The sequence below is a fragment of the Sebastes umbrosus genome, chromosome 6 (genome assembly GCF_015220745.1).
Source record: "Sebastes umbrosus isolate fSebUmb1 chromosome 6, fSebUmb1.pri, whole genome shotgun sequence".
Lineage (NCBI taxonomy): Eukaryota > Metazoa > Chordata > Actinopteri > Perciformes > Sebastidae > Sebastes > Sebastes umbrosus.
The window spans coordinates 17575465-17602149 of NC_051274.1; the positions used below are offsets into that span (position 1 = coordinate 17575465).

The 26685-nt window shown below is 43.5% G+C and overlaps 1 protein-coding gene across 9 annotated transcripts; it reads right to left on the reverse strand.

The window, feature by feature from the left end:
* Positions 1 to 217: 217 nt before the first annotated feature.
* LOC119490171 (N-glycosylase/DNA lyase-like) lies at positions 218 to 26545 on the reverse strand. 9 transcript variants are annotated; one of them, XM_037773400.1, is made up of 8 exons: positions 25965 to 26545; positions 24626 to 24987; positions 24358 to 24537; positions 23936 to 24114; positions 23707 to 23854; positions 23555 to 23604; positions 23217 to 23436; positions 8645 to 8781 (listed from the first exon to the last, which is right to left on the reverse strand). In XM_037773400.1, exons 1-7 carry the CDS (start codon positions 26072 to 26074, stop codon positions 23236 to 23238), a joined length of 1230 nt encoding a protein of 409 aa, XP_037629328.1. In that variant the 5' UTR covers positions 26075 to 26545; the 3' UTR covers positions 8645 to 8781; positions 23217 to 23235. The 9 variants fall into 9 exon arrangements, with proteins under 9 accessions (XP_037629326.1, XP_037629322.1, XP_037629325.1 ...); XM_037773401.1 differs by having other exon boundaries at positions 8649 to 8778; XM_037773399.1 differs by lacking the exon at positions 8645 to 8781 and having other exon boundaries at positions 22963 to 23436; positions 25965 to 26544.
* Positions 26546 to 26685: the final 140 nt, after the last annotated feature.

The following is a 26685-nucleotide window of genomic DNA, read 5'->3' on the forward strand; positions in this document are numbered from 1 at the left end:
AGTGCACACACGGTGAGAATGGAGAGAGAAAAAGACAGCGATTCATTTTTATTGCTGTTTTTCCTGGAGAAGTTGGAAGAATAACTTCACTTTTTGATGAAAACTACAAGAAAAAATAATACTTCTATTCAATTTTGCACAGTTCTGTAGTTGTTCTCTGATTCTTATAATTATGTGAAATATATAAAAACAATAAAAAAATATTAAACAGCAATAATATGTTTTCTCGTGTTTATTTGAATCCAGACATGAAATGCAGCAAGAAATACAAGAACAAAAGTTCAATGAGCAAAATAAACAACTGAATCTAACACTGTACTTCTGCACTGCGACTACAGACTGGAGGGGGCACATTGATTGTTTTTTCTATGGCACGTACTGCTTTGTGGAGGGGACAACACTACGGGTGCTGGAGGTAGCACCCTGGTCATGAAGTAAAAGAGGTAACAGCGAGTACTGATACAGAGAAATCTTACAGGTTCATTGGAATGTAGACACAAGGCCATTGTACTGTAAATACTAAACAAGTCAAGCATCTCACATCACTGGGAGGTACTGCAAGTCACCCTGAGGTAACCGGAAAACAATTCATGGACTGGCTTTCATCAGGAACAGATGCATGAATTCAGTTTTATACCAAAATGACGTTTATCCACTTTGGAAAAATTTAACTTCTTAAAATGTATTCACAACAGTAACCCAAGATAACACTCCAGTAATCATTTTGTGAGAATACTGGATATCTCATATTGGAACAAAACCTTTCAAATGTAAGACTGAGGAGGAAACCACTAAGCTATTTTCAGGATCACCAAACAGATTTGAGTTAATTATTAGACTAAACATGGTTCAATGTGAAGTGTCTTCTGTTTCTTTCCGATACCTTTGTCGTCATCCAATGACAGAAAAAAGAAAGAATAATTCAAAATCCTGCAGACCGTGACCATTTGTTATTCATTTTGTAAAACCTACATCATTACAATCCTGAGCAAAGCACAGAATGTCCTCAACAAAACCTCTGAAGTGATGTATTAACTGTCACAGCTCTGCAAACCGCTCACATCTGATGTTCAAATAAACTGTCTGCACAGCTCAGACACACAAGCAATACCACTTTAGATTGTCTTTCACAGTAACAACTACAGCTATGTTTCAAATACACCTTTATTCATGAACATCAAAAATAACGTTATTTACATTGTTGCTTATACATCATATATTTGAAAGATATTTTCCTCTTGAGTAGTAAAATACTTCAGTCTAGTGCTCAGGCTTACAGTTAAGTGCTCTGTTATTGAGTTAGGTCTATTATAAGAGATCTGAGGTTCATGCCAAGCCAGTCTCAGGTGGTGCAGCCCTGCAAAGCTGTGCAGCATTTAATTAGGTAACATATCAAACAGTCTGAATTGATTCAATGCAACTGATTATGTTTTGCATTCTTTGTCAAAATGCAGTCAGAGGCTTTAATCGTACATAATTATTGATTGCAAATGCGTTGTCCTACAGCAAAATAAGATGAAATGCATTAACCTCACAGGTGAATGCTTGAATCTCATTGTGAAGTTCAGCTAAAAGCCTCAGCGAAAGTTTCACATACAAGCATGCGTCTGCATGTCTCTGGCCGTTGTTTACTGTGTGCCTCTTTATGCAACCAGCTTCACATTAACGTACAAGGCAGCCGGGATGACAACAACAACAACAATGGCAGCAGCACGTTAAGAGCTTAGAAGTAGTAATCCGCAGCTGAGTCACTATGATACTGGTAAGACGCTATAGAGAGTAAACCCAAATAATAGGTTTATAGGACAATAAAAATAGCACGGAACCAACCAAGGTTATGTATGGCACATCTTTACATCACAAAGCAATATGACATATGGAAGACAGCAAATAAACTCTATGAAAGCAATGAAATTCATGATTGTTGATATGCAGACATTTTTTCACAGAAACAATAGAAATGGGACCTGCAGACGCTTGGAGAACCATTTGTCTTTAACCTTCAAACTTATTGAAACTCTCGGTGGTGCTGTTCCCAGACATGGGAAGATTAAAGTCATCACACATTTCACACCCATCACAAGCAGGGACCAGCTAAAGAGCCATTATTAGGATTTGAAATGTACGTATGGTCCCAGTGTACTTGAAGTGATGCCAGTGTTATGCAGGTCTGTGTGTTTGAGAGAAAATCAGAGAAAGAGAGAGAGAGAGTGTGTGTGTGTGTGTGTGTGTGTGTGTGTGTGTGTGTGTGTGTGTGTGTGTGTGTGTGTGTGTATGCGTGTGCGTGTGTGTGTGTTTGTGTGTGGGAGAGAGAAAGAAAGATTTATGTGTGTGCTGCTGTGTTGTTTATCTGTGCTATATCTCCCAGTTTTACTCCCAGAGTAAAAGGTACCATATTGGTTCCACAACACACAGTTGTTAAACCCTTTAACAAGATAAAATGCAACTAGGTGATATCCTTTAAGGTCATCACCAAGAGACACTTTTAAGTAGTTTCCCTGTTCTAAAAATAGTTAATTTTTAGGCAGTTTATGGATTAAGTTTTTCCAAATTTTGTTGAAGTCTTGGTCAGGAACAGTATTTGTTGAATAGGTGTGTTTGATGTGCAGTCATTGGTCCTCATGTCCGAGGTTTGGTTCATAGATCAATAATTTCACTGCTGACACTGGCAGAGTCGTCGTGTCGGCTGACCTCCAGGTAACTCCGCGACCCTGCCGGCCTCCCAGCCCTCCCCCGCACCCTCTCTGAGTCCGGGGTGATGAACGGCCGTGTGTCGTCCACTCCATCCTCCCCCAGATGCCCCGTTGATGTTCTGGAGGGACGAAGTGACACGGGGCAGGACACTGACGAGGGGACGCTTCCTGAGGCGTTCCCAGCCCACCTGTGACCCTGGTGGGAGGGCGTGGGGGGAGCAGTCACCTGCCTGCTGGGCACACTGCTGAGAATGCTGCCCCCCAGTGGCATGGAAGACTCTGTCGGGGCGTCGCTGCTCTCAGAGAGCATCTGAGGATCACTGTTCCTGCGGAGCCAGGGCCCCTGGCTGACCCCTGACCCCGGGGAGGGGGACTGTGACGTTTGGTTCACAGGATGAAACAAGCTTCCTCCTACGATCAGGTGCTCCCTGTGCAGGGCTCTGTCGATGCTACGGGTCAGGTCGATGGGAGACGGGGGCCGCAGATCGAACTCATAAAGAGACAGCGAAGTGTCCCTGTCCTGATCCAGACTGCCACTCACTGAGCGCTGTGGGGGGCGGCCCAGCGCCTGCAGTCTCAGCAGGGAGCCTGTGGAGCCGTCAGATATGCCTCGTTCTGCCGAATGGCCCCGATGGTTGCGACCCCGGTTGCTGTCTTTGACGCATCGTGGCTGGGCATTGGCCTGCTCGTGGTTCTGGTTCCTGATCAGACTCTTGCTGATGTCAGCTCCAGGACGCTCCTGGCCAGCCCAGTTGTTAGGCACCTCCCCTGTTCCTCCTCCTCCTCCTCCTCCTCCTCCTCCTCCTCCCACCCCATTACTGTCAGACTTTCTACAGGGCTTCCCCCTCAGGCTCTGGACTATCTTGGACCAGCAGGTATGTCTTTGAGGGGAGCTCGTAGATTGGCCAGGGGACGGCAGGTCTCCTGCTGCTCTGCCGTCTGCTCCACCCTCCTCCCTTCCACCGCAACTTTGAGGCCTCCAGAACACCCAGGAACCCAGGAGTAGGAGGAAGAACCCCCAGGCCAGCTCCAGGAGCCGGGCCCAGAAGTGCACCAGCCACCATCCCCAGTTGAAGCGCGTCCAGTTCCCTAGCAGACCATAGAGCCATAAAGTGGCGTGAACATGCAGCCCACAGCACAGTGCCCCCAGAACTGCACACACTGCCAGCACTCTCGCCAGAATCACCCCTATCCTCCTGCTCCCTGTCCAAGCCTTCCTTCTTGCCTCTTCAGGGACTCCAGGGTGGGGAATAGACGGGCAGCGTATACGTGGAAACACATAGCAGAGGAAGCCCAGACAGAGAGCCAGGCCCCAGCACAGGGACAGGACCTGTAAGGTGACGGGTACCACAGGGGACAAGGCGGGGGAAAGCAGATCAGCCGCCAGCAGCAGGGTACACTGCAACACAGCCAGCACAGCCACCAGAGGAGGACGCTCTAAAGTGGAAGGTAACACACTTACTCCTGCCACCCTCAATGCCAGCAGTGCCAGGGCAGCCTGTGTCCACACCAGAAGGTGCAGAGGCAAGTTGTAGAGGGCTGTAACTGCAGGGCGAGGGAGGAATTTCCGTGTGCCATAGGGGTCTATTAGAAAGAGAGCCGCCCTTAGTCCTCCGGCCAGAAACAATAGAGCATTGGCGAGTGCAAGAGCCCCCCGATGAGGACAGTTTGCTCCAGGGGACAGGGTGAGGCCAAGAGCAGCTCCAGCAAACAGGAGGAGGAAGAGGCTCGCTGAGCCATAGACATGCAGCTCCCAGGCGAAAGCCAGCGTCCGGCTAAGATCACCCCAGTAGAGAAGCGTGCCATTAGTGGAGGAACTGCTGCTGGGAGAGGGGGCTGGATTAGAAGTAGAGTGGGGAGCTTGGTGAGGGTGTCCTAGGAGAATGGAGCGGTTCCTCTGACCAACACCAGACTGATATGTGGGGCTTAACCTTGTTCGGGCGACAGGTGCAACACCGGTGGCAAGGACGGAAGAGGTCCCTACAAAAACAAAAAGAGAAACAGAGTTTGGGTTTTCAGGTATTTTTTAAATATATGAAAACAAAATGTTAAAAGTAACTTATAAATGCCGTTCATCTGAAAAGCAAAACAATAATATAAAAGTACATGAAATACTATTCAGAGCCACTAGAGGGCTGTAGCTCACCATCAAAGTCATGAGCGAGAACCATCTCTCAGTTCTTCAGTGTAACATAATCGGTTCTGCACAGACACATTGTCCCAGGTCTATATATAATATATAAATATGAAGGTCTAGTAAAATTAGCCAACTTGCACGGTCTCAATAACATCTATTTTTGAAATAGTTTTAAATTTGCATCACTTCCTTTTTTCTCTCCTCCCTGCAAGTATCAGGTCAGTGTGTTGCTACTCATCCGCTCTAAAACTGTATCCCAAAACATGGAAATAACAGACCTAAACCACAGACAGTGCCCCTTTGTGTGAGCAGACATGTACAGATTACACATCAGGTATGTATATGTACTCAATAAGGCACACACATCGGCACTTGTAATCGAACAAACAAGGCATAATACATCAGCTAATACCAGCATACAGGGTGACAAGAATGTTTATTTATTAAAGCAAAAGTCTAATTACGTTATTTTCATTAACATTTCTGAAAAAAGAAAAGGCAAGTCATGCAATAGCAGTCATAACATGCTATAAATCTCAGTATGATTTGAATACTGTGCCACCACATCATTCACATTCATAAATTCATAAGACATTATGCTGAGCAAAACTCCTCGGAAATAATTGAATAGTAATTGTGCGGCTTAATTTGATTGGATTATGTAATTAACAAGAACATCTACGTTACGTAACGCCCAAACAGTATCACAGAGCAGCCTCGAAAACTCTCCGTTCAAATTTGCAGTGTTACACAATACACAGCGACCTTGTCGGACAAGACAACACCTTGACGGTGTGGCATCTCATTATCTGTCTGTCTCTCTCTCATCTGATGCATGCAAACACATGCTTCACATTGTTCAAGGTGCTCCACCTTATCCTGCTGCAAAACCCTGGAAACACCCAACAGCATTACAATCACGGGGCCATTCATCACTGAGCGCTTTGTGAACTACTCAGACGTAAAGATAACACACAGGGTAAAACAAAAAAAAACAACTATCTAGCACCATGAACTGATGTTAATAATAACACTACAACTATTTAACTTTTAGACTTGATGTATGGTGGAACAACATGATCAGTGGTAAAACAGCCACTTGGAGGACGCTAAGCCTGTCCTCACCGTGTAGAAGACACCCATAAAGCTGACACACTAACTAATGACTCACTCCAACATGTGTGTTCACTTCCTGGCTCCCTCCCTCCCATCACACACACACACACACACACGTTTCACTTTCAGACTCACACAGGCGAGCGCTGCATACAGGTCACAGACACACTTCTTTATTTATATAAAAGGTATGTTTTACTTCCTTCCCTCAAACCCACTTTTTTTTATTTCTTCTTACAGGAGCAAGATCCAGACACATTCCAGATGTGCTGATCACATTTCACAGCTGGATACACTTACCCCTACCCTTGAGTTTTCTCCCACTGCTTTATATGTCCACACGCTGCAATGAACTAAAAAATAAATATCCTGTTCCATCTCGTAGGACACAGTCCCCGATACGCATGTGGACAGATGTATACATACAGTACAAACTGGTATTGCCATGGATGCTGGATGTTAATAATTTCAATGACCTGCCAAGGAACCTACTTGAAGACTTTAAATGCGCTCATGGGAGCCCGAGTGTTTAAAAGTCATTAATATGTTGTTCTGGTGGTATCTAAGAGACTGGGTCATGCGCCCCATGTGTCATGCTTTTTCCTTTTCCATCTACGTCTCCTCTCAACTCCCTTCCCTTCATCTGGTTTTCATTACCATTCCCACTCCCTGCATTTCTATGCCTGTACCTTTCTTCCATCACACTTTCACCTACCTCTCATCCACTCTCTCATCTCTATTCCCGACTGTCTCTTTTTCAGACCCTACTTTCCTCTTGTCTATCTCTTTATATGGCAGCGATTCTTACCCACCCCCTCTTCAACCCTCCCTCTCACCTCCTGCTCATACTTTATTCCCTCGCTGTGTCTACCCCACACAACTACCACCCCACTTTCCATGGAAAAGCGTCTCTGCTTTTTCCCCTCCTTTGAAGCCTTTTCCAGATTCTTCCAGTAAAAAAGTTCCAGCTGCACAAATAATTCCATTTTAAATGATCAAAGCATAAAGGACACTTTAAAACTAGTCAACTGCGGAGCAAAAAACGCTGATTTCTTACCCGTCCTTGACGACTGTACAGTTGTGCTGGCTGCATTTCTTCCCAGTTTTGGTGTTTTGTTGGGTTGACGTGTTGGTTTAGAGGACGTTCTCGCAGCCTCCAGTGTAGTAGTAAAAATACTAGTTGTAGATGTGGTTGTCGCTTGCTGTGTCGGGGTGTTTACTGGTTGTTCTGCAGTCGGTGACTGTTTATAGTTAGAGCCAGCAGTGGGAGTCGTGGGCTGCGGTAATGTCACAGCAGTAGAGTCCCGTTTTGGAGCATCTGTGATGGTGGAAGGAGTGTTCTCTGTCAGTTTACCTAAAAAAAAAGGTGGAAAAGACACATTTCTGATGTCCAAATTCCATACTAACATGTTATTTAGTAAAACAGTATGTGAGATTATTTAGTATGTCTGAAACCTTAGTATGAAACCAATAGTACACAAATTGCATACTATATCCGGTGAAATATTACAGTATGCAAACACTGGACGCTACACTGGCATAAATATCCCACAATGCAATGCGGTAGTAACAACAATGTTCATAACAGACAATGGCGGACAGCTCTGTTACGTCAATAATGATTCAATTTAAGTGTAAGTTATGAGTATAGTTGAAATATATATATATTTTTTAAGTTTTTCTAAATTACTTCAGACTTCATGATTCTCACAAATCATCGTCTCCAACGGACAAGGAGGCTCTCTGGAATTAACGTGGTAATTACAGTTTAGTGCGTCCGAAAAGATACATACTACTGTTTTATTCACACAGAAGTATGTTGAACGATAATAGACATATTGAGTATGTAGTGCATAGTATGGACGGATGTCGGATGTCCTTGGTGTAAAGATTTTGACCTCAACAACACCTTACTGTCGTGAACCATTTAATCTTTGATTTCTCACCTGTTAATACCACGGTCTGAGGTGTCGCCGGTGTTACCACGGGGGCCGGTGTGGCTCTTGTCTCGGTCTGTGGCGTCGTAGAGATTTTACTGGCTGTTGTAAGCCCAAACAGGCGAGGCTTCACAGTCTGACTGTCCGGTGCTGGTGGTGTTTTTACATCAGAAACTTTAGATATCGCCGTCTGTGCCTGTGGCTGATACTGTGCCATTTCATCACCAACTGTTGACTGCGGAGGAACCTCCTTCACAGGCATCACTGTTGGATTACTACCTGATCCCAACCCCTGTAAATCATCATCCTCTTTGTCTTTGAGTGATCCTTCCTCTGGATCTCCTGCCGTCACTGGCTTATCACCTGCAGACTCAGCGACAGCAGCGGAGAGCAAAGTGGGCAGAGGTGGAGTTGAGCCCTTTGTAGTAGCATCTCCCTTTGCAAAAGCCCTGCTGAATGCTAAACTAGCTGTATCAGTCCTGGGCCTGGAGGCAGTTGGTTGAGATAAAATTGGCCCGCTGCTGAGGTTCTGCGTAGAAAGGGCAGATATAAAAGGAGGAGTGGATTGTGCGGCAGGACGGGACAATCTTTGCTCCTGTTGCGCTGCATTCGCGGTTATCAGTCTGTCCCGGACTGTAGCTCTGACAGGCACATCACTACGGCCTCTGGAAGGCAAAGAAGGCCAGAATTTAGCAGTCTGCTTGGTTGGTTGAGGTGAAGAGTTAACAGGCAGGTCCAGAAGAGAGGAGGAGGAGGAGGAGGAGCCGATGATGGTCTGGGCATCTGAAGGATGGAGGAAGGAGAGGAGGAAGCCCAGGAAAAGGAGAGACGTGGGAGCCATGGTCTGTCTCTGAGTGGTCCCTCTGTCTGCGTGTCACACCATCCTTCCACTGTGCTGCTGTTGACAGAGGAAAACAGGTCATTTTTACATTTCATGAAATAAAACAAACTACACCAACACAAACATAAAAAGCACTGTGTATGTATGTAACAAAGACTGTATAAGAAGTGGACGTAGTCAAAGTGACGTCACCCATTGGTTTGTGGACTGCCGTTTTGAAGCCTCGAGTTCCGCATTTTGGCCGTCACCATCTTGGTTTTTTGGAACCAGAAGTGATATGAGAGGGTGGAGCTAAGTACAACCGAACATTGAATAACACATTTTTAGGTGACCAAAATGTTACAATTAACTTTTATGAACTGAAACACACTGTGAAAGGGCTAAACTCCCAGACCGGACAACCAAGGTAGCGATCTGTCAATCACAAGGTAGCCACGCCCTGCAGCACACCCTGCTTTATGGTCTATCTGACTCTAAATGGGACCATAATTTACAAATAATGCAAGTTTAAGGCACTACAGCATTCACTTTTCAGACCCAGAGGTAGCCCTTTGGTATGTAAACATACAATAAAAACCTATTTCACCTTTTGCAGAATTTTTGTCCATACAATAGTCCATAGCTAATTTAAGTCATGGAATAGTGTCAATCCATATGAATAATTCTAATTTGAGGAATGCATGTCGTAGCCTCACTATGCTGATTCAGAGGGCAGGTCACTGAAACTCCCACAAGGTTTTAGCAGCATGACACTGGCGGACACACAGGGTGTGGTAAGGTGTATGGTTTCAGAATAGGCAGCACGTATGCCGTAGCATACAGACACAAACAAAGGCAAGAGTTCACCTCTGTACCACGTTGCACCGTCAAAATGATCAAGCCAAAAAGGAGCCACAGATGGTTTCATTCAGTGGCAGATGGACACATTAACTTTTTTTCCACACCATCACTGCCATAAAAATGTTCTTTGGATGAATATCAGTTTCTTTCTCCTCCAAAGTCTTCAGTTTTTTTGCTTCAAGCAGCAGGACTCTCTACTCCCCCTTTTCTGCTAGTTCTGTTTGAGTCATGGATGCCAGGAGCTGACAGCTGTAGCAGCGAGTGTGGTGAAGCTCAGAGCGCCCAGTGACACGGAGAGACCCCTGGGCCCTTGAGGATTACACAATCCTACGATTCATCTAGCTAAACAGCTGCCAGTCGCATCCCCCAATGTGCACTACTTCTTATAAAAAAAAACACCCCTTTTCTTTTACTATATGAGCATCTGACTTACATAAACCTCCCTTGTTCACACCAGCCTCTGCCTATGACTCACAGTCGGAGATAACCTTGGGGAACAGTAAGGATCATACTGAAACTTCAGCTGAAACATTAGGAGGGAAAGCACAGAAAATAGAAATCAGCAGTGCCTATGGGAGAATTCATTCTGCTGCGTATGACTCACCTGGGGCTCATTCACAGCTGCACACTGCAGCTGGCATGTGCATTCCGTGCTCATGTAAGATGTGAGGAATCAGTGTGAGTATATGGAAAACATGTATGTGTGTTTGCACCAAGCAGGAGGTCACAGTGCATATTGTAAGTATGTGAGAAATAGTGCAATATAATCTCGGCTTGCTTTTGAGCTCGCCTTGTATTCGTCAGTGTTTTGTGTCCCTGTTTACTAGGTGTTGGTGGTGTTACACAAGAGCAGCTGGAGACAGAAACTGGCCATGAGTACAGTAATATAAGTGGTAGTATATTTCCATGTCCACCCACTCACAGTAGCCTCAGTGTTTATTTTCCTTCCTGTCTCGGCCTCCTCTTCTGCTCTCAGTCTAGTCGGCTGTTGGCCAATCCCACCTCTGATTAATCCCTGTTATTCCCCCTTTCTTTCTTTTCCTCTTGTCCCCCATTTAACTGGAGTTGTTTCAACACAGGCCCTGAAGATAGGGAGATAAGGTGGATGTAAGAATGTGGAGATAAGACAAATGAGTGCACTCACTGAAAGACATGGGATGAAAGGGGCGGAGAAGATGGAGGAGGCATGTTGACGGTAATGAAGTTGACAGTGGAGGGTATACGGCGAGGGGGGGGGCGAGGTTCGAGGGGATCTGTGACAAAATTAAGACCGAGAGAAATGGCGAGGGCTGTAAAGTTTGAGATAGCTAGATGATATAAACTGACAGAAACGAAGAAGCAGAGTATTTTTGGAAAAGAGGAAGAGTCACGGGGAAACTATGTTTCGGGATTTACCGGTTTGTTATGGTCCAAGCGCAGATATGGCAGTCTGTCCAGGAAGGCATGCGGAGAAACTGAGTATGCTTCACCTTTCCTCTGAGGTTAACTGGCAGGTGCGCCGTCTCTGGCAGCCCGGAGATAAATAACCTGACTATTGAGAAATGGCTTTTAGTAAACATACTACTATCTTGATCCAGTGTAATCCAGCATGCGTCATCCCATGTGCATGTGTAGGAAGGTGGAGATTAATGAGTCTCAAAAGACATTTAGACAAACAAGCTTAAGCGAGAGGAGAGAAAAACTCTGCTGCTGTATTTGAAACGCTGTCAGCATTAATCTCATCTCCACACATGGGCCATAAGCCCACACACACACACACAGCAGCGGTTCCCCAAAATGTTTTTCTTGACTGGATTTAGACAATTTGACATCAAGTTTCCATTGAAGTAACACAAATGGAGTAGATTTAGGCTGATTGGCAGCTCCTCTAAGCGGACTGAATTACAGGCCAGGAACAGCCAACCATGTGTGTTGTTGGATTTCATTTCTAACATAACACTACAAAGAACAGATCAGTGTAATCAGCTGGTTTGGTGTTTGGCTTGAATATAAACCAGCATGCTCTCAGCCCACCATAGCAGATCCCCTTCAACAGGGAGTAAAATAATACAGACAGACTCACAAATTAGACAGCACATCCCTCTGTGACTGTCCAGTGGTGGGGGTGCAGATGGGTGGAGATGGGTGCACGGTCAGTCAGAGGGACACATAAAATTCTGTATTTCCTTTGCACTGCATGTTGTGTCGATGTCGTCACTCTCTCTTGCACAATACGTTCTTTATCCAGAGCAGGAAATGCCCACGCATAATATCCAATAGTACAGCAGCCAGCAACAATCTGAAGATTACTATAAACTCCTTGCCCACAGTATAGACCTGCTGGTTATACAATCACATGTGTCAGTCAGTTCAACAGCAGCTGTTGCTAATCAGTTAATCGTTGTAGTTCTGATGTCATGTCTGATGACCAGCTAATGTCCGTACTTTACAGACAGAGGGAGTGAGGTTTTCTTGAAAATGTTCTCTCTCTCTCTCTCTCTCTCTTTCTCTCTCTCTCTCTCTCTCTCTCTCTCTCTCTCTCTCTCTCTCTTCTCTGCCAGATTCCAGACAGCCTGGCAGTGCAACATTTCCATTCATTCGAGAGAATATTTCCCAGGGCAAACGTAAGTCTGTTTGTGGACAGAAGGATCTGTGTCCTGCAACAGCAGGTTCAACAAAGACTGGTCTAGTATACACTTGTATCCATCAGGGCTGGGTATCATACCTCGATACTTTGGTAATGACCGAAATGTGTCCAAAGCACACAGTATGGAAAACTGTCAAATACTGAAAGATAGCATTAAATGTCTGGTCAGATTCCTGATAGCTAATTTTAGACTGTAATTTATTCAGGCAAAGAGATATTGTACAGCTGCTTGTGTTTAGACACCAATATTTGAGAACTGAGGCTTCATTTGTTAAATGAAATAAAGGGATTTGTAGAGAAACATTTTCATATTCCTCAGAGTAAGGCATCCAAATAAGCTTTGCCACCGAAACTCAGGCATTACATCGGCACAATATTGAAACAAGACTAAAAGTCTGCAGCTTTGCCAGCAGCTCTGTGAGGCTGTATAATTAGCAACAGCGGTGCTTTGAGCTAAATGCTAACATCGGCTTACTAACATGCCCACAACATAGATTGTATATGAGAAGTGATAGTAGTTACTGTGACGTCACCCATTGGTTTGTGGACTACCGATGAGAAGCCTCGAGTTCGGCATTTTGGGACGTTGCCATCTTGGGTTTTTGCAACCAGAAGTGACACGAGAGGGTTATACAACTAAAAGCTGAATAAGACATTTTCAGGGAACACACTATGAGACAACTCCCAGAGTGGACAACGCCATGATAGCGACCTGTCAATCACAAGGTAGCCACGCCCTAAAGCATACTCTGCTTTATGCTCTATTTGACTCTAAATGGGACCATAATTTACTAAATGAGCATCATGTTGTATCGAAGAATACAGAAGGTGTTCATTTGTGAAGATTATCTTACAGAACAAAACATGTAAGTATCATAAACGTAGCTTATTTTCTGGAATAATCCAAAATCCAATGGAAACATCCCATCGGCTTTTTGTCGAGGGAACCAGTATGATGCTAACTTCCTGGCTGGCCTAAAAAATAGGCTACGTCATCCCTGCAGCACTCTATGTGTATAAATATGTATGGAGTGGGACACATGCTTGTGCTGTGTATCAGGGCATGAGATCACAAGGCCACGTCTTTAACGGAGTGTCCAATACCTGAGTTGACTCCTAGTATCCACTATCCAATGTCAAGGTGTCTCTCTAATGAGCAGGATTTCCCAGTCAAAGTCACCCACGGCCACAGAGGCCCTCAGCAGAGAAGAAGAGCTTGTTAATGGACAATAGGGAAGAACATGAGTGGGGCAGGAGAAAATAAGAAACAAATCTTCCCAAAAAAAATGACAAGAAATTGATAGTAAGAATCAGATTACAAGGTACATGACAGGGTTTCTGTAGTGACAGCAATAGTAAAGATGAACAGAGAGCTGCGTGTCACTGTGGACCTCTGCACTGCAACGGTTCCTCAGTCCAACAGAGCAGTTAAGCATTACTCGCCATACAGATGTGTAACTTGTTTGTACTGCTATGTAGAGGAAGAGAGGTGAGACTGTGAAGCAGTGTATGTATGTGAATTTGTGTGTACGTGAGACAGGGAGAGAAAAAGTGTGAGGGGGGAAATGGGAGAGGGAGTATGTGTGGTTATGCTGGTATGCGGGTAGTGGGGGAGGTCGCTGGTTCGACCGTTAAAAATTCCACACCTTGAAATAACATATGGATCGCAAACAGTTCCCACAATATTCCCTTGACTTATTTCAGCTACCACATTAAAATAAATTAACGCCATTCAGTTTAAATGAAGTTGATTTATATATGAGGAGATATACGAGCTCTCCACATGCATTATATATTCTCCAGGAAGTTTTCCAGGCGGTCACCAGACTTCTGGACATCTGCCTCAGACTAAAGCTGTCCATTTAGCTCTTAACACAAACCAACGCCTGTTAAAGATGCCTCTCTGGTGGCGGTACACTGCCTTGGGGGGTGTCAAACCTCCACTGGAGCAACCGACCACACAGCGGGGTCATGCTAAAGGAAGAGAGGAGGCTCCAGAACCAATCGAGGATGCTTTTGAAGTGGATGTCCAGCTTAAAAATGCTGAGCCTTGCAACATCTTTGACTGATGTTCCGCCTTCATGCGAGCCACAGATCAAAGGCTGAAGGTCAGCCTTAAAGGGTGAGGCGCTTTAACTGCCCTGTGTGACTCCACTACACACACACACGTCTTGACAGCCCTCTGCACTAGAATGGGTAAAACACAGGCTACAAATATTGACATATGATATGTGGCCATTCAAAGAAAGTTTACCTTCTGTCTTAAACACACACACATTCAGTAAATAACTGTGAATCGAGTGTATTCAGAACTTCAAATTAGCGCTCACCCATTCCCAGAAACATACCCTGAGAGATAGCGAGTCTGGTGACTGATCGAAACAACTGCAAAACCACGTCGGGCCACAAAACACTTTCAGGAAAAGAGATTACGGGCATAAACAGTTTGCCTGCTGCCGGGAGTTAACCACAGCTCCACTTCAACCAGAGACTCTCACTTTGTCACAGCTGGATGCAATAAAACCACTGCTGTGTGAAGTGGTGTGTTGTGTGGCACTGAATTTGCAAATTGCATGTATATAAAACAATAAAGCCAGGTTAATCATCTTGGTGCTTTACTATTATATTACTTTATGAAACTGTAATAATGCATATAACCCCAGCAAAAATATCCATAAAAGAGCTCAGGAACAGATCATGTCTCGTGCTTAGTGGGTTTAGTTATTCGTTGATGTCTTGATTTATGCTTTATTTTCCACTATTCTGGGAGTTCAAGACCGTCTGTTCTGGGAAGTGTGTTATAGTCTGCTGTGAACTGGAAAGTATTAACTATATTGCCAGTTTAAAAACGTCTGACCCAAAGAATGGGCGAATAATAACTTTTACAAGATAAGCCATTAAAGTAATCCGTTTATAGGCAACACTGAGGCATGCAGTCATCCTCCACTCTTTCTTCTCTGTGAACACACTATCAAAGCAGACAGTAAATCTCTCTTGAGCTGCTTTACAGTTAGATAGGGCCTTTTTTTCTGCTGTTTTTCTTTTGAAATGGAGTCGTATGGAGGCTATGGCAGGGCTCTGTGTCACAACCAGTAGCACTTTGGAGCAGCTCTGCCCAGGGCTGGACTGGCCATCTGGCATACCAGGCGTTTCCCGGTGGGCCGACGACCTTTTGGGCCGACGTATGTCTTTTTTTTTTTTTTTGGCCCATAAAACAGGTAAATCGGCCCATTCCTTTTCCTTAATTGACACTGGGCTGGCCCAATCGCTCTGTGCCTGGCAACTCCCGTTTTTCTTCGCCCTCTCCTGCTTTCCTCTTTGGGTCACAATTTGTATTTCTCCCAATTTATGTCAAATTTACTTTTTTTTAACCTGTTTCTGGCACTGTACAGCATGTATAATCATAAAAAAGGGACAGCAGGGGGCAAAAAAATTAATTATAGCTGATGAATATTAGTTTATGCTAGATATTCACATGCAAAGTTTATGCCAGAGGGGCAAATTATTCAGTTTTCTTTCCTGAGATTTAAAGGTACAATTATTATTGTGTTATTTTCATTGTTTTAAAGTCACCAGAATTCAGGAAACAAAGTCTCTGAAACTCTAATTTTCCAGACCCCCCACTTTGGTTTTGAAATCCTCCCTATTTTGAGGTGTCAAGGTGGTCGAGTATGCAAAACAACCACTTTTGAAGGGATTTCCTTTAACAGAGCCTTGACAAAACGTGGTACACACAGCCCAGATAACCGGTGATGGGCCTGGTCTGGGCCAAAATGCCAGGGCTGTTTTTTTTTTGTCCCAGTCCAGCCCTGGCTCTGCCTACAGTGGGCTCTCAGTGCGCATTGGCGCGGCGGTTCCTCCCCTTTAAATGTGCTTATTCTCTCCCTCCAGCTGGATGCGTTCAAACACTGAAGAGGAACAGGTGAATCCGGAAACCCCTTAACGCCGCAGCCCTGCCTACATGTTAAGGTTGGACTCGTAAATAGCCTACTGTAAACACAGACACAACACAGTGCGTACCTGCCAGCCAGCATGGAGTAATAGTACCCCACTTGTTACTGTCTCACCAAAGTTATTTCCACTTTCTGATTCCTTGGGATTATTTGGGCATCATGCAAATTAATGAAACACGAGAAGCTGGCTGGTTGAATCGCATGAAGCCTGAAGTAAGTGGCTAATAATGTCTCACAAACTAGGATAATTTCACAGCCATTAGCCCAGTAGTAGTAGCTAATGGAGGCGTTACGGAACTGAGATAAAAGGGTCTACTTTTTATGTAAAATGCGACTAAATAAATCAATAATATCGTTTTTGTTGTTGTAAGTGACTTTTCGTCCTCCAATGGGCCTCCAATTTGTATTATTATATTTTTAATTTTTAATTTTTTTATTATTTTGTATATGCTATGGGCCACATTACTCCCTGAAATAGCTGGTTACTACGCAGCATAGTAACATATGTAACCTAGCAACGTTAGCCAGACGTTACGTTGACAGACTATAACGTGTCCGTATGCTTTGCTAGGGTCGACAATTAGGATTTAATACATGTTCAATTAGAGGAGAGATTTAAAGCTAACTAACGTTGTGTTTTTGTAGCTTATTATAATAATAATAATCGCAGACTGACGTTAGTCCGCGTTGGTCACGAAGAGCAGTAACGTCGTTACTGCGTAACCATCGTTACTAACGTCTCCAACTGACCACAATTAGCTCCAACTGCGCGCTTTTTGTCCTGCACTCCTCTCACTATGTAATCTATATCAGCGATAACAACGTACACAAAGTATACCACGTTACAGGTAACATGTGAAGGTGTTAAAATAATAAACGTGATAAACCTGAACCGGACGGCAGGCAGGTAGAGAGACAACGTCACTGCGCAAAGTATCGCCGCATAGCAGCCAACTAAGTCTATCCGTTACGGACTAAACATACCTGCAGGTCTCCTCTCCTGGTGGACTCCTCTGCGGCAGAAATGAGGACTAGGACATACCGAGGTGTAGCCAGAGGAAACGTGTAGTCCAGGTTTATTAGCCGCTTGGTCCAACAGTCCTCTATCCACACACACAGCTCTGTTCAGCAGCCTTGTACCTCTGCCAGCTCTCTATCCACGATGAGCTAGTGAGCGGATGAACGCCCCCTCCGACCGCTACATCTCTCCCTCCCTCTCATTTTTTTTCTCCCTCACAAGCGGATAAACACGATTGCCTTACCTTACTACCTACCAACCTGCAGCCTGGCTGGCACGCCTGTTACGCAACAGCAGCACGCAGCTTCACACTGATCATCTATAGGCCTGCCTTTTTTTTTTGTTACAAAGCTACATAGACAATGCCCAGTGGAAATATGACGACACATTGACATCATCACACAGCATGCAGTGCCACTATATCCAGGTTCTTTTTTTCCCTGTTTCAGGCTGTTTTCATATATGCAATCCACTGTTTGTAATTACAACAGTCTATAAACCAACTTTTAAGAAGATGAGCTTACAGACAAACCCATCAAGTACACTATAGAGAAAACAACCTCAACATTCAAAACCAAAACAAAACCAGGAAAAGAAATAACAATAATAATAATGACAAAAAGAAAGAGTAGAGTTAAAAAACAACAACAACAACAAAGCAAACAAAAACAAAACACACATAACAAAAAAAAATAAAATAATAGTACAAAAATACGAGAGTAATAATAAATGAAATCATTCAAGGCAACAAACATTCTGGAGACAATGTGGCCATACAGACGCAAATTATGCACATATCTTCTAGAGTTGCCCCAAAATAGAACCATTTTGGGACAGAGTGAATTCAGTATTAAAGGACGTATTAGGATATATAATCATTAAGACATGTTCCATTTTATACCTGGGTAATATAACTACAGTGGTGCTGAAGGAAGATCAGTACTTGGTTAAAATTCTACTCACAGCTGGCAGAAATACCATTGGCTTGTAGCGGACACCCCCAGACTTAGTCAATGGTTAGACATAGTACAGGAAATATTTTTCTGATGGAGAAAATGACTTATTCTCTAAGAGTGAAAGAAGATGAGTTTAACAGAAAATGGGAAAAATGGATTAGGTATAGAAAATAAAGACATAAGCACTGTATGATTGTATTGACAATACTGTAAGTTATTGGAAAATGTTTTAATAAGAAAATAACCCTGTATATGGCATCATCAATTGTAAACTGAACCCCTCGCTGCACTGTTGCAAGTTTCGTTGTTATATTTGTGTTTTATTTGTGTATGCATAAAAGCAATAAAAGACTAAAGTGACAAAAAAAAAGAAGCTAAAAATAAGCTTGGGTTCTTAAAGTGGTCTGAAAGGAGTGTCATGTGGAGGGAGACAGGTGAGGAGGCACCTGACATTTCTGGCATGGAGGGAGGACAATGAGCTGTGCATGAAACTCTACCTCCCGCTTCGCCTCTCCTGCCCTCCAGCCAGGGTTTGTAGAGGGGGGGCAAGCCATAGCCCGAGCCAAGATGTTTTCTCATGCGGCACCTTGGCTCGCTGCCTCCCCTCCTTCATCCCCCCTGTCTGATTGTCTCTTATACACAAACACAACACTCTAGTTTGGACATGCTGCTGTTATGAGACTGCAGCTCTGAGCTCCAAATGCACAACATGAACTGCTAGGCCTCAGCAGCAACCATCTCACTCTGTATCATTATTGTCACTCTCATTAGATTGTCTGCACTGTACCGTCCTAAAATAACCTGTGCAGCTCAGGAGGATTGTCCTAATGCCATTACGTAACTACTGAGCCAGCAGGAGAGATACTGAAGGGTTGGGACAGGAGGAGTGGGGACACTTCAAGATGGTAATCACATTATTGCACATCATATTCTATAGACCTTTTCATTGCAATTGATTGTTATCCGGTTATGTTAATGAGATTACTGTAAGCTGGTGTACTATATAGGGATCTGATTCATCTAACATCCTATGTACTATATGATAAGGCCCTGATGAGTCTCTCCTCGTGCACAGGTGCCCTCTAGTCATTGTTTAGATTAAGGAGGAGCTCAGCATTGTCCGAACGCTGCACAAGAAACACGTGCGATATGTGGTGGTGCCATGTTGATTCACTGAATAAAATTAGACCTTTCTTTCAAAATGAATGCCTTGACGCGAAGCGGCTTTGTCCTCCTGTCCCAGTTTTCTAAATTAGTCTTAAGGAAAGTGGTCAAACACAGTTTTTGTCATTTATATACAGGCGACTGTACATTACGACGTAGAGAAGCTTCACCAGGCGTCAGTGGCAGACTCTGCCTGTCTGAGGGGCAAGGGCGTAAAAAATAAAAAGGGCACCACTGCACGTGGTGGGGCACCAGTGCGCAGAAAGTTTTCTAGCATGTAGGGCAGCCTATATGACACTGCATCATGTTTTCTCAATTTTATTTTCATCGCGCTTTCTTCACTGTAAGGGCACCCCACAGGGCACTTTATCATGTTTTCTCCAGTGGAAAGGCACCCTAGGGGGCACTTTATTACGTTTTCTCCACTGGAAGGACACCTATGGGCACTTTATCATGTTTTCTCAACTGGAAGGGCACCCCAAAGGACATTTATCATGTTTTCTCTACCATAGGGGTATCCAAGAGGGCACTTTTGCTGGCGGTCACACCCATTCTCATTTTGAATTAAATAATTGAATGATCCTTATAACTGAAATTAAAATAACCCAAACTAATGTATGTTTGCATGTCTAACTTATCTTAATTAAAAGGTCAACCCGGTAACTTACACGTACGTGTATTGCCTTTGACTGACAGCTCTTGAGTCATATGGGGAATTTTTAGCGGGCTTTAAGTAAAGTGAGAAGGGAGCAGTATTTAAAGCTTGCTAAATGAACTAATTCTTAAAAAGGCTGCACTGACACTGACCTACACCAAAACCAACCGCACATGGGACTTGTGCTATATCCCTCGCCCACTGTGGATAGTGTTTCTATACCATCTTTGTCCAGGAATGTGGCGAATACATTCCACTTAGTCATTTGAATTGATCCGGGAAGGCCGCTCTGAAATTCAACTCCGGAGCAGACGGAACTGTTTCCTCCTCCCGATCTATACGGCATTAAACCTTAATCACAGCCAGCCAAGTGGGGATCCTATCAGATGGTAGAAAGTATAAATTTCCTCCACAATATAAGCCTCTTTCATTAAGAACAGCCAAGACCTTCATATGCTAACGTCCATCCGCACACATATGAAGCAGAGAAGCTTAAGATATAAAATACCTCTGCCAGCTCTGTGCTCTCGGTCTTTCTCTCTGTGGCTTTCCCCCTCACCCTACGGTTGTCTAGACACCAAAGAATAATCTCCCCAACTCTGGGCCCCAAAGACAGACTTCCATGTGGGGACGGCCTTCCCCCGTCCCCCAGGCTCCCCTCAAGGCGCTGCCTCCAGCAGCATTGGGTTTCACCACATCTAAGGTGAATCAACACAACTCGCTTTAAATTTTATCCATCTTAGGTATTGTATCAGATACTGTTATATAATACATCTGTTACCATTCAGGAATAATAACATCTATCATTTTAAGTAGCAGGCAGAGTGTGGATGTGCATACCATTTTTGGGTTCAAACCTACACAGAGCCTGGATATGAAAAACAGGATCACATTCTTTTTTAATAAATTGATAATAACAATTATATAATAATAATATTTTTCAAACGTCTACCCCTTTCACATATATGATGAGCTTTAATATAAATGGCAACATGATTATATTGTTAAAAATATAAACTTGTCAGAGATTTACACTTTCAAATTAAAACCCCTAATAAGTATTAGTATCCAATATCTTACTAAACTGTTTATTGCATACCTGAACACACATTCCTATGTTTTACATATTTTCAAATAACTGTATATATATATATATATATATACACACACACGCACTCAGTGGTTTCTTTATTGGGTACACCTGTACACCTGTGCTATAAAGTCTACTTTAATGATGCCTATATAATATGTTTAAACACTGTTTCATATATTATGTTTCAGTATTGAGGTAGTTAGTGGTGGTGGGCTGCATTACACCAAATTCCTAATATTTTGCCCCCTCATATATTTAAATCATAAACAGTCTTTGATTTAAATAGGGAGGGCACAAATCAAAAGAAACCTCTCCCTATTTCTCTCATAATATAAGGCCATTATGGGTGATGTTGCAAATTACTGAGCAGGACTGCTTAATGGAAATACTGGATTTCTACATCATTTCTGCATCAGTGCAACGATTTGTCAGGCATTTCATTTGCTGGATTAGCCAGAAATAACCATCCGGTTGTTTATACATAAACTGTTTTTGTAATGATTTTCCAGACATTTTACAATATCATAATATAGATAAATAAGTCTAGGGGACATAGAGGTATAGGGGATTTTATGCATATCACGACACTCACTCAATGATGACCCACTTGATTTTGACGCACGCACGCATTCAATAGGCCCCCTTGATCTCTTTAATTCTGCTACCACAAAACCACCTCTCACATTCTGTCACTCGGAGACAAACAAACTCAATCTTGCTACTGCACATCTGGAAATAGACAAGAGGCCATTCCCTTTTGTTGGTGCTCCAAAAGTGGCACCCCCTGCTGCTCGCAGGAAGCAATGAAGCCCTCTGAGATAAAGAAGACACGATGAGAACTGCCCTTTCAACTGAATAATTCCCGAGGGCATGACACAAGCTGAGACCCATATCTTACATAACGCACAGGCAACTATTGTGTTGTTTGAGTCTTTGCGTTTCAACTCGCGTGCGCACATGGCTTTTTCTTTAAGATGCATGTCCCCACCTCCAGCACAATTTCACCTCTATCTTTTAAAAAAAAAAAAAAAAAATATTCCTCTTGTCTCAGCTCTATTTTTACTCTGCTTTTCTTCTCCGCTGTGACTCTGCCCTAAAGCTGGGCCCCAGCTTCCGTCCAGCTCAACTGAGAGTGGGGATGAAAGCTGACTCACATATTCATTAACACGCATGGCTGCACACACTTCCACAAATAAACGTCGTCTGTGGATGGAATACATGCACATGCAGACACACACAGATGCAACAACGCCGTGCATGATGCACCTGCTCACTTGCGCCTACATGTCAGAAAACGTGTCTTTCAAACTAGGGCAAGAAAGAGGTTTGATAGGCAAGTACGCTGTCGAAATATTTTGGAATGATTTCTCTCCATACAGGGACAGTAATAGGTCAAACACCCCCAGAGACATGTCCATGCTGTCACCAGAGACAGTCACACAAGCCCCGAGCAGTGACAGCAGATAACTGCAATCCCCACTATAAAAAGATCAGCTGACACAGTCGACTAATGCCTATAGATAAACATACAGACACCGCGGTACTTCACAGCCACACAGCTTTTTACGATCCAACAGACACACTATTTTGATGCAAGGAGAAACACAACACCCCATTTTGGTGTCCTATGACCTTTTCAGACATGCATACAGATGCCATGACGTGTTGGTGTAACAGGAACCAGGGGGCTTTGCAGAAAGTATTCACCCAGGGAAATATTAAAATTTGTTGTTCACATATTTTTCAAAAAAAGGCTGGCTGATGCAAATGGCTCACTAGGTGGTATTATCTTGCAGCGCAATATCTTCCAATGTCTACTGCCATCTAGGGGCCTCTTCCGGCAACATTTAGTAAGAGTGAGAGCCAATATGACAGTGATGCTTGATGACTGTGCTAATATTCTCTCAAAATACATACACAAAAAAATAGCACATCAGTTATTTTGTCTTTATTGTAAAAAGGCCACCAGTGTGCCGTATTTCTACTGTAGTAGTGAACTCGTAGCAAAGTAGACATAGAGGAGGTCACAGTAAACAACATACAAACCTGAGAATCTTCTTACAATAATTTGTTTTATACCATGACAAATATTCTGTATATATATTTCATATCAATAGTTTTTGGGGCTGGCCAAAGTGTGCAAAAAATGTGTGGTATTGTGAAACCTGATGTAAGAAGCTTGTTTACCTCGAATCCCTCTCTCATGCTAGACAGACGTCTTTGCTTTCTTGTGATGTGCTGACTTGGTTTTCGTGATCTTCACAGTTCCATTTTCTTCTGTCTTAATTTTTGTTTTCTGGCATGCTGCCCTCAGTTCTTCTTCGTCGTTTTCCTCTTTCTTCGGCCGCTTCAGATGCGTCATTTCTTTCAGCTTTTGGAACTTCTTGAGGTCGGCACAGAACAACACCTAAAACAGATAAAGACACTCTGTGGTTATAGCAGACAGACTGTCTGACATGACAGAAAGTCATGGACAGACACTGGACAGACACATGGACAGACACTGACTTGATTATAACACTCACCGACTGTCCCCAACCAGCATAAGGACCCCACAGCTTTCTGAAAAAATCTCCTGCGCAGAAATATGTGTATTGTGTTAAGGATTAAAGAGAACCACCATTCAGTGTTTACAATCAGAGCTGACATACTACTGTTGAGGTGCATGAATACTAACCAATATCTCGGTGAAGTTTATCTGTGATGGTCTTTTGTCCGTTGCCAGAAGCGTAGTTGTAGTCACGTTTAGCAATCTGCCACACGTGTGTGTCTATGGGCACGGCCTCTGCCTTATCCAGAGACATCAGACATACACAGTCTGCCACCTACCGGGAGACACATAGCTTTGATTACATGTTACTGTCACAAAAAATGCAAGAGGCTAATAGGTTCTTTTCCTTCTCTACCTTGGTGCCCACACCGGGGAGGGTACGCAGAGCATCACGGGCCAGCAGATAAGGGACACTGCGTAGACCTTCAAGCCACTGAAGCCCATGGTTGTCCAAAATCTGCCTCGCGCTTTGCTGAAGGAACCGTGCCCTGTATCCAAAACCGAGATCCCTGAGACGTGCCTCTACACTGTTGTCTTCCAATTACAATGTAGAAAACAACACATTTGTGATGACAATGGCTAGTGAACAGGAGTGTCAGCAGGTATACAATAAAAATCAAGGCCTCCTGGTTGGAGTTTCTATTATCACACTATAGCAAAGGTGAAGGGTCGAATAATATTATTGGGGACCCAAGAGACCTGAACCCTGCACCACTGATACTAAGAAAGATCATGGACAGGGGTGTACTATAAGTCTGTGGAGAAAGAATTTAGTACCTGCAAGCACAGACAGGGAAGGAAAGTTGTGGTAAGAGGTTTCATCCAGTTGGCCCAGTGGAGCGCCCAGATCCTGACACAGCCTCTCCACCATGCCCTGGATACGAGAGATGTGGTTGTTGGAGGTGCAGATGAAGGAAAACAGGCATTCAGTGGGGTCCTGGCGCAGCATTCGCACACCTGGGGAGACATTTCATAAAACAAACATTGGCTCAGTCCTTACTTACAGTGTAATAATACGTGGTATCATGCATGAAAGCGCGCTGACCTGTGAAGATGTCTGCAATGCGCTTGAAGTGGGGGTCTGCAGCTCCCCATTCCTTGTACAGATCCCCCAGCTTCACATTCAGCTGGAAGTAGTCTCTCAGCATCTCTTCTTCCTCCTCAGTGTCCTGCACTGAAGTCACAGCCAACGGCTCCTCCTCCTCCTTGAAAGGTCCTTTGAATCTCTTCTCTGACTTGTTTTCTATCTGGAGAGGAACACCAGCTCTCCTCTTCCTGTCACTTCCCTCCTTCTGCCTGTCTTGGTCTTTGTAAACATGGTACCAAAGAGTGTCATCTGTCTGAGTCAGAGTCCAAACTCGTCCTCCCATCACTCCGGTCCAGTGGCTTTCTGCAGTTTCCCTCCATCTGTGGGTTGAAATGTGTTAATTCAATGACACAAACGACGATTTAAACTGTATGAGGTCCGTCCAGCAACGCTCCCGTTGATCATGATGCTGACAGAGGGGAACATTACATCTTGGAAATGTTTGATATACGTTTTTATTTATACTGTTTGTATTCCTATTTATCTGATCTTATTCATTGCATTGTCTTTTGTTACTCCCTCTGTGCTCATATCCTTTGGCCTTAATCTCATTGTATCTGCCTTGTTTGGTTTTATTTTCTTTTGTGTAGCACTTTGAAACATTGTTAATAAAAGTGCTATATAAATAAAGTGTGTTGTTATTATTATTATTATTATTATTATTATTATAAGATAAGATAAGATATTCCTTTATTAGTCCAGCAGTGGGGAAATTTGCAGTGTACAGCAGCAAAGGGGATAGTGCAAAAAACAAGATGCATCAGCTAACACAGTAAAAAAAAGAGCTAAACAAAGTGTAACAAAATATGAACCATTTAAATAGTAGGAAGTATACAAATAGGAGCAGTATATACAGTATTGACCACAAACACTATTAACAAAATTGCACAAGTGGAAAATGATATTGCACAGTGAGAATGAAATGAAATTCCACCTAAAAATATTGCACAGTATGAATTACACCTGAGTAGTAATAATGATAATGATATTGCACAGGCATTATACAGTATAGTGCAGTTATTGGTGTGTAAGTGGTCTACTGGGAGCAGTGCTGGTTGTGGAGTTTGACAGCTGCAGGAAGGAAGGACCTGCGATAGCTCCTTCACACACTTTGGGTGGAGCAGCCTGTCGCTGAAGGAGCTCTCCAGTGCTGAGATGGTGTCCTGCATGGGGTGGGAGTCATTCTCCATCATGGATGACAGCTTAGCCATCATCCTCCTCTCTACCACCATCTCCACTGTGTCGAGGGGGCATCCCATCCATATTATTATATTATCTGAGTTTAGACCAACCTTACCGGAAAGATTGTCCGCAGGCCAGAGTCAGATCCAGACGCAGCTCTGACTTTGCACAGGCCAGAGATCTCCACATCTTTGCCCCCGATGACAGCACCGCATGTTTAGCCATGATAACATTAGCCTGCACCTGTACTACCTGTTTCTGATGCTATCAGTTACCCTGCTGGCTGTTTAGAGGTTAAAACAAGCTACACTGACTTACCACAGTGTCCCAGGATTATAAAACGCATTGTAGTGTGAGACAGTGTATGTGGCAGCGTAAAACAAACCCTTAAATTATTTTACTGGGAGCTACAACTTCATTGTACGGCTAATGTTTACAACAGCCTGTGTGAAATAACTTTCACGGAGTTTTGTTTTTTAAACTAGCGTAGATAATGATGGACAACAAAAACCTTACACTGAGTCAAAACTGCGCATATTTGAGAAGAAAGGCATTTAGAGTTTAGGTTCTTATAGTACAAAGTGTTATCTAATACTAATAATAAGTAATTTGTAGGCCTAACTTCATGTTAATAATTAACAGAAATTGTTTGATGACATCAATCTGATGCAACATTACACAGATTCCTGTAGCCCCGCCCTACTGATGTCAACACGACCGCTGATTGGCTCTCTGTCTCCTAGTGGGCGGTACCTTCTATCAAACTCATTCATGATTGGTCAATGCTATCCTCGCTCGCTGCGTCCTATTGGCTAATATTTTTGTCGCTCATTTTT